Below are 8,713 nucleotides of genomic sequence, written 5' to 3' on the forward strand. Positions count from 1 at the left end.
CTTGATCGTTTGGGAAGGAAACATGAGCCAGGCAGTCGCTCAGCACCAAGACATCCCCAGCCACATTCGTCTTTTCCTATCTAGTCTTCAAATCTTCCACCACTTGTAGGTCCACCCGCCACATCTTTCATGCTCGGTGGCCCCCTGTGCTGTGGCTGCTGTATTGGACAGCATGGCCTCAGGGAAGTCTGGGGCCCTGGCAGTGCTGTGAGCTGTGTCAGCGCATGGGTAATGTCAGGACACACCTGCCTGCCCAAGCAGCCTTGGCTGCTTGTAAGGATGAGTGTTGGTGTTCCTCTTCACTGAATTTGCGTCGCCTTGACGGCTTGGCTCACTACTTCACTACATCCACAGGGATGGATGTGTGGATCAGTTCCTGGTGGGAATGTGCGGCCAAGGCTGGCTCTAGCTGTGCCCATGTCCCACTGTCTCTGCCTGCCTCCTCCTTGACCCCAGACCGAGGCCCATTGGGAGGAAGGTGTTGTGAGTCACACGGCACTGCAGATGTCCAGGAAACGCCATGTGGAGCTGTCTGTTCAGCTTGCTGCTCATGGCATCTGTGCAGAGGCTCTGTGCTGGGCTCCGGCTGTGACCTGCATGTTGGCCTTGTGGTAGCGGCAGGTCAGTGCAGAGAATGTGCCTTTCCTCCTGAAGCCTGCAGGAGCCCTGGTCAGAGCCCTAGGAGAGTCTTCTGGCCAGCCTGATCGGACCTGACCACCTCAGCCACAGAACTGCTAGTGCTGTGGACAGAAACCTCTGGACCATGTCCCCTCTGCAGGAAGAACCTCTCTCTCCAGGGCCTCCGCTGGTGGCTGCAGTGGCTCAGCATCAACTTCACCCTCTTCGTGGTGCTCTTCTTCCTGACCACACCCTCCATCATCATATCGACCATGGACAAGTTCAATGTCACCAAGCCCATCCACGCGCTGAACGTGAGTGACGCTGGCAGAAAGAGGGCATGGTGACTGGGGAGGATCCAGAGCCAAAGGCTGTAGGGCCCTGAACCAGAATGCCCAGGCACACAGCTCAAGTCTGCACTTCGAAGCCAGAAGAAGGCATGGCCGGGTTTATTACCATGCCTTAGAGTAATGCAATATATACATTCTGGTTTGATGAGATCAAACTAAAAAGGAGGGATCGTATGCGATGAATGAGGTATTTTAATGTGATAGAATGTTAAGCATGGGTAATGTCAGGACACACCTGCCTGCCCAAGCAGCCTTGGCTGCTTGTAAGGATGAGTGTTGGTGTTCCTCTTCACTGAATTTGCGCTCGCCTTGACGGCTTGGCTCACTACTTCACTACATCCACAGGGATGGATGTGTGGATCAGTTCCTGGTGGGTATGTGCGGCCAAGGCTGGCTCTAGCTGTGCCCATGTCCCACTGTCTCTTCCGGCCTCCTCCTTGACCCCAGACCGAGGCCTGGGTCATTGCATACACTGTGGCAGACGTGAGGGGCTTTTAATGACATCAGGATATAAAACCGTCCTGTTTTATTTCTGGCGATGTGCCAATGAAACCTGTATGGTAGACACTAGGGAGAAGGCACAGGAAAGAACGAAAAGATCTGTCATGATTGCAGTGTTGTGGATTATTTCTTTTGCGTTTCAGCATCTGATCATCTCGTTACAAACTCGTGTATTGTACATAACTATGCAATGCTTTTCAAAGCCCCTTAGAGGCTGGGTGTGGTGGCACGTCCTCGTAATCCCGGCTACGTGGGAGGCTGAGGTAGGAGGATCACTTGACCCCAGAAGTCACGCTACACAACATAGCTAGCAAGAGTCCATCTCAGAAACAAAACAAAACAAGCTAAGATGAATCGAGGCAATAGCAGCTAAACCACCTTAAATGAGCATCTGTACAAAGAGACATCGGCTTCTCTTAGTAAGCCTGTTGCAATGCCTCCCTGAATCTGTTCCTTTTTTCCAGTTACACTTGGTACTTGGTTAGTGATCCTCCAGGAAGACACCCTGGGTGGAGGCCCTAGGGCCCAGGTTCTGGCTGATGAATTCTGAGCCTGAGTCCATCCCAGAACTGGAGTGAGAATACCTGCCATGTGTTATCCCTCGGGTCGTTGAAATGGCAGAGGAGCTAGGGTATGGGTGCTGCTCTTATCTGACTCAATACACAGTAAAAACTACTGAAGTGTGCATTAGCAGTGAGGTTTCTATTTACAGCAAGAATGCCAGCATTCTTCTGCCAATTCTTTCTTTTTCCAGCACTGGGGATGGAATCAAGGGCCTTTGCACTGAGCTACATCTCCAGCACTTTTATTTTTCATCTCAAGATGGGGTCTTCCTAAGTCACCAAATGCCGCAGGCTGGACTCCAACTTGCATTTCTCCTGCCTCACAGAGCACTGGGATTACAGTCTTGCAGCACCACGACTGGCTCCCAGTCTTTTGATGTAGGGATGAGATCCGCTGCTTAGAGTTCCCCTCTGTCTGTTTTATACAAGCAGGAATTTAGGCTAGGGTTGGAGCTCAGTGGTAGAATGCGAGCTTTTTGTTTTCTGTGTTTTGTGTTTTGCTTTGCGGTGCTTGAGAGCAAACCTAGGATCATATGCAGGCCACGCAAGTTGCCTGCCACAGAGCTACTCCCCAGCCCCTATTTAGTTTTCAAAGAGAATATGTTGTCACATTCATTTAATCAGTGAAAATGAGTTAACCAAATCACAGGATGACGGTATCAACTAGAACCAGCTTAAACGGGATTGGGATAAACCACCCCAGAATCCTGGTGAGCTACAGCTGGCCCAGCAGCCTGGAGAGGAGCCTGGTGAAGTGCTCAGTTGACCCTGGGTGTTAGCCATTGGTTTCCCTAATCTGGTCTTCTGAGAAGTAGAGTTTCATTCTACATGAAAGTGCTTTCTTTGGTATAAAGAGCTATACTACTCTAAGGTGCTGTTGTTTACTCAGTCCAGATTTGGGGTCTGTGCACACACAACACTGGTCTGGAGGAAGACCAGAACCTACCCTGGAGCCCTGGGCCAATCGGCCATGGCCTCGGCCCTGTGGTCCACAGACCCTCCCACTCTCTCCACTGGGCCTTGTCTTCCAGAACCCAGTCATCAGCCAGTTCTTCCCAACCCTCCTCCTCTGGTCCTTCTCGGCCCTGCTCCCCACCATAGTCTACTACTCAACGCTGCTGGAGTCTCACTGGACCAAGTGAGTGCTGAGCCTCGAGGTCTCCCAGTGGAGGACCCTGGACTCTAGCTGGGGCACTGGGTGCAAGGCAGGCCCCACGGAGGCACCTGAAGCATTTGGGACCGTGGATGAGTGCTCCCCTCTGGCTTCCTGCAGGTCGGGGGAAAACTGGAACATGATGACCAAGGTCTACATATTCTTGATCTTCATGGTGCTGATCCTGCCCTCCCTTGGCCTCACCAGGTATACCCTCCATCTCCTGTCCTAAGTTCAGAATCCGGCCCACACCTGCAGAACACTGCTACCTTGGGAATGGAAATGGTCTGGACCAGATGGAAATCCCAAACAACTTTTGAGCCTGTAGTAACCAGGTGGAGTGCGACTGTGCCGGTCCATTGCTTGTCCTGGAAACGTGATGTTCTGAGGGCATAGGGGGAGCTTTCAAACAAGCTTATCGAGTACCCCCCATATACACTTTGTTCTAATCATAACTGTGTCTGTCTCAAGAAGAGGTGTTTCCCTGAAAGCCACCTGGTGAGTCACATTGTGCAAGTGGCATCAGAGAAAACAGTGGCAGATTTTTATATTCAGCCTCTTTTTATAGTGGAACAAAATGGAAATGATTTCTGATCCCATAACAAATATGTTCTGATCACATGTAGTATTAGAAATAGATTCTTTGAGGGGCTGGGGATTTAGCTCAGAGGTTTGGTGGCCTGCCTTACAAGCGCAAGGACCCGAGTTCAATCCCCTGTACAAAAAAAGAAAAAAGAAAAGAAAAGAAATTATTTGAGGTTGGGATCAGAGTGCAATGTCAGAGAACTTGTTCTCTGGGTTCCTTCCCTAGCATCATGAAAGGAAGGAAGGCAGGGAGAATGTCCAGGAAGAGAGAGAGGAGCCAAATAAACTCTTAAGAGGATTCACTTGCTTTTCAGCCTGGATTTTTTCTTCCGGTGGCTCTTTGACAACACTTCCTCGGCGGGCTCTATAAGGTTGGAGTAAGTATCAGCCAAGTCAGGTCCTGGAGCTGAGGTCCTGGGCACACTCCATGGGCCTTAGCCTAGGGCTGGAGACCAGGCAGGTAATGGCCTGTGTTTCGAACCAGACTTCCTCCCCTAAACGGGAGTGACCAGGGCTGCCCAACCCCACACTCCTGTGATGCATAGTAGATCTGGCCATGTTGTGCTGTTCATTTTTTAAGCCAAAGCTCAAGTAGTGGCACTGACTGTCACTCTTTGAAACTTACCAGAGCAGCTCAGAGACTCCTGGGACTCTGGGGTACCAGGTAGCCAGAAAGAAGAGTCATTAAACACAGCAGCAGAGTGACTGTCTGGTCTGAGGATTATTTTTATCATGAGAATGGAGTTAAACATAAGGTTACTGTGAGTCCTTCCTAGTGTTGTAAAGTTATACCATGCCACATCATAGAGCAGCAATTGTTGAAGGGCACTATGCTAAATGGTTCCTCTCCTACTCTCTCTCTCTCTCTCTCTCTCTCTCTCTCTCTGTCTCTCTCTCTCTCTCTCCTCTCTCTCTCTTTCTCTCCAACAGGCTATCAGGTGACCAATGATAGCATATTTATTTACATATAATGAGAAAAGTTCCAAGATGATGATGTCATCCGAGGTTACCCAGCTACTTAAGAAGCAGAGGCTGGGATTCAACCCAGCCTTCAAAGAGGTCAGAAGTCTGGACTGACTTTCCAAAGCTGAGGTTACAGGGCAGGCTGGCTTGCTGACTATGAGGACAGTCAGATTATTTTAAGTGATTTGTTGCTGGATCGGCCAATGACCAGAGAGCTGGCAGTCACACCCTGACCCACACTTACCCAACCAGCTAATCCCCATTGGTGGTGACATTCAGATCACCAGATCCAGGGGTCAGTTCCTGACCTCATTTTGTGATCTACCAAACTCATATGGATCTGCCCACTAGATGCCTCTACCCAGGGATGCCTGTCCAAGCCTCCCTGGGAGTCCATCCAATCTCCCATCTCTAGAAATTGCTGCCACTCAGGATACTCAGCAAATCAAGGATTCCAGAACCACTCAGCTACCTCATTAAAATATACCAACAAGGAGCCTGAAGAACAGCACCGTGGCAGAGCCCACGCTTATTGTGTGCCAAGCCTGAGGTGGATGCCAGCACCCAAACATACAGACTCTATCTACTTCTCTGACCCTACCTGCACCTGCAAAACGCCCTTTCTCTGCCAAGCATGGCAGATATTCCCTCCCTACAGGGAGGATGTTCCCCTTATGCCCAGGTCAGGCACTCCTATTAAGTTTCTTTCCACAATGATTATAGTTGCTCTGCAGAGAAATGTGCAATTCAGAGTCTTCTTCCTTTCCTCTCCATGCCACACCCCATCTCTCAACAGAACCCAGGCTGTTTCTGAGGTTGTCTGGACTCTGTCCGCACCTCTCCACCTCCCCCAAACCTCTGCCTGGGAAACTCAGGCCAGCATGAAGCCATCAGCATGGCCTCCCTGCTCCTCACACCTCACTTCAGGGTGGCTCCCAGCACCTGGAGGGCCTTCCCCAACCTTTCACACCCAGTGCCTCCTTCCCCGCCTGCCCCAGTGTGGAAGAGCTGGACACACCGCTCCTCAGATGTGCTGCAGTCTGCACCCACTTCCTCCGGGTACCAGAAGCCTCCTCTCTCCATCCCTACAGTCACCGTATGAGAAGGGCTCCTCCTGTGAGCATCCCCCACTGTGGAGTTCCTCTGTGGCCAGGCACAGTGTGTGTCTGTGTGCCTCAGATCACGTGTGATGGCAGAGTGCTTCAGGTGCCTGCCTCCCTTCAGTGGGAAAGAGGCTCCCGGCTCACATACCGGCCCTGTCCCCAGGTGTGTCTTCCTGCCGGACCAGGGAGCCTTCTTCGTGAACTACGTGATCGCCTCAGCTTTCATCGGCAGTGGCATGGAGCTGCTGCGACTGCCGGGCCTCATCCTCTACACCTTCCGCATGGTCATGGCCAGGACAGCTGCTGACCGCAGGAACATCAAGCAGGTGGCTCCTCTGACTCCCTCTGACCCCCCCAGGGCTCTCACTTCTACCTGGCTCAGGTTTTGCCCACCCCTGCTTCTCACACCTGGGCCAGGGTCCCCTCTGCTAGGAGCTTCTCTACAACATGGGTCCTTAATTCAGAGCTGGAGGAGAAAGCTCGAGGCTCTCTCCACTGTGACCACTTTGGCTGCATCCATCCGTCCATACACCCAAAGTCCCCAGGTTCCTGGGCCCCAGCTGGCACTCTCTGGTACAGCACTGCTTAGGAAGCTCCAGGCCCTGGGTTCCATCCCCAGCACAAAGAACGGGCAGGGTGGGGTTGAGAGCACAGCCCACGACTGCCTTTTTCTTGGGCATCTATTTTGCTCGTGTTCTTAGCAGAGCCCAGGTATCAAAGGCATTTTGCATTTGTAGCATTTGTGCCAGCACTCCCTAAATTAGGTGGTGTGGGGGCTTCTCCTACTCCCTCTGCCTTGGTGGGTGCTGTGAGAGGGTCAAGTATATTCTGTTTCATCATCATGGTCCCCGTGTGAGACCAGCAGTGTTAGTGTCTCTGTTTTGCAGAGGCCCAACCTGATCCAGACGAGCTTGGCCAGAAGGGGCTGGGCTTGTGTTGGTCTCGTGCCAAGTCCGGGAATCACTCCACAGCTCTCTTTAGGCCAACTCTGCCTCATGACCGCGGACCGCAATCCCTGTGTCTTGGAGACCTGGGTGTGCACAGTGTCCCTTTCTGGTGGCCTCTCCATGCAGTCTAACCCCTTCACTAGAGGCCTGGGCATCTGCTGCCTCCTTGTGCCCCGAAGGCACAGTCTGAGAAGCTGCCACAGGCTGGGCAAGGGCCCCAGTTCCTCCTGCAGTAGGTAGCCCCAAGGGTCTCCTGCCTCATGAGCTCCTCCCAACCTCCTGCTCCCAGAACCAGGCCTACGAGTTCGAGTTTGGAGCCATGTACGCCTGGATGCTATGCGTCTTCACAGTCATCATGGCCTACAGCATCACCTGCCCCATTATCGTGCCGTTCGGTGAGTGGCCACCGTGCCCACACACGTGGACAGCTGCTTCCACCAGCCCTCCAGGGACAGCCTTCATGGCGGCAGGGAGTCCCAGCTCAGTGGTTCTCTTGTGGCCACTGGGACCGCTGCTGCCAGGGAAGCACATGGCACCAAACCTCACCTCATGTCTGAATGAATTCTGCCTGCCGCGTTCCCAGTGCGACCTCCCTTAGTACTTCTGTGTGGCCTTCTCTTCGTCCTGACCCTGTCACTGTCACGCTTGGCTTTATGTGTGTGTGCTAGGGATCAACCTGAGTGCTTCACACATGCTCAGCATGCCTCTTCCACTGAGCTCCACCAGCCCCAGCCTGAGAGCTTGGACCCGGTGCCAGCACCGTCTTGCCATTGCTCATGCCTCACCCACCATCACAAGGGCCCCCATTCCCTCAGGGGCAGACAGAAGTGAGGAGGGAGGTGAGGAGGGAGGGAGAACAAGCTAGCAGCCAGGACATGCTTTTGCCCAATTTCTGCCTCAGACTTTGTTCAGCACTCCACCTTAACTCCGCATAGACTAGCTACCCCCACCCCGGGGAAGGGGTCCTGGAGCCGTGGCCGGGCAGCCACCCACTCATGGCCCACCTTCACAGGCCTCATCTACATCCTGCTCAAGCACATGGTGGACCGGCACAACCTCTACTTTGTCTATCTCCCGGCCAAGCTGGAGAAGAGGCTGCACTTCGCTGCCGTGAACCAGGCCTTGGCTGCGCCCATCCTCTGCCTCTTCTGGCTCTTCTTTTTCTCCTTTCTGCGCCTGGGTGAGTGCCCTCTCTGACCTGGGCCAGCCTTCTGCCTCATGGTCCTGCATCCAACCATGCTGGCCAGTCAAGTACTAACTTGGTGTCTGATCAGACCGTGCCACCCAATGAAGGCTGGGTGTGGGTATCTGACCCAGCACCCCAGATGGTCCTGCACAGACATGCCAGGCTGAAGCCAGCTCCAAGGGGCTGAGCCGGAGGAGAGGGGAAGCTGTCCCAGACTGCTCTTCAGTGCCGCCTGGTCCTAGACCTCACTGTCCACAGTGTGGAGGGGATTATGGAGCCAGAGGGACAGAGACACCCTAGGAAAAAGCAAAGGGCAGGAGACTTGTGGGTCATCTCTGCTTCTGGCTGTAGGGTCTCTGTCCTGGCTGCTAGATGAGGCTGGGCTGCAGGGCCAGGGAGGAGGGCTTACTCCCACACCATGCAGCCTTCTAACCTGGGCCAGCATCTCTCCCCAGGTCTGCAGGCCCCTGCCACCCTGTTCACCCTCCTGGCTGTGCTGCTCACCATCGTGGTCTGCCTGGCGTATACCTGCTTTGGCTGCTTCCGGCACCTCAGCCCTCTCTACTACAAGGTACAGGACCCAAGGAGACCATGGCGTCCCCAGCCATCCCCACCCTTTCCTGTATCAACACAGCAGCAACCTTCTTCAATTCCACCCCTATCTGGGAAAGGCAAGGGTATTAGGGTCTGACATGGCACTTCCCTCCCCGTCTCTGCCCTCTTGGGTGTCTCTCTCTCTCTCTC

The 8,713-nt window shown here is 53.4% G+C and overlaps 2 protein-coding genes across 2 annotated transcripts in view; both read left to right on the forward strand.

Moving 5' to 3' along the window:
• LOC104847549 (CSC1-like protein 1) overlaps window positions 1–8,713 on the forward strand; it is a 54,332-nt gene that overhangs the window by 16,842 nt on the left and 28,777 nt on the right. The window lies entirely within an intron of this gene.
• Window positions 1–8,713, forward strand: part of Tmem63a (transmembrane protein 63A) — a 21,396-nt gene that overhangs the window by 10,818 nt on the left and 1,865 nt on the right. The window contains exons 13-21 of the mRNA XM_033762259.1: window positions 172–207; window positions 704–932; window positions 3,064–3,170; window positions 3,306–3,392; window positions 4,085–4,147; window positions 6,000–6,162; window positions 7,073–7,178; window positions 7,796–7,963; window positions 8,425–8,540. Coding sequence (XP_033618150.1) covers window positions 172–207; window positions 704–932; window positions 3,064–3,170; window positions 3,306–3,392; window positions 4,085–4,147; window positions 6,000–6,162; window positions 7,073–7,178; window positions 7,796–7,963; window positions 8,425–8,540 — 1,075 coding nt within the window. The remainder of the gene's footprint in view (window positions 1–171; window positions 208–703; window positions 933–3,063; window positions 3,171–3,305; window positions 3,393–4,084; window positions 4,148–5,999; window positions 6,163–7,072; window positions 7,179–7,795; window positions 7,964–8,424; window positions 8,541–8,713) is intronic.

Source organism: Fukomys damarensis, unplaced genomic scaffold (assembly GCF_012274545.1).
Source record: "Fukomys damarensis isolate Sample0158 unplaced genomic scaffold, DMR_v1.0_HiC HiC_scaffold_11, whole genome shotgun sequence".
Lineage (NCBI taxonomy): Eukaryota > Metazoa > Chordata > Mammalia > Rodentia > Bathyergidae > Fukomys > Fukomys damarensis.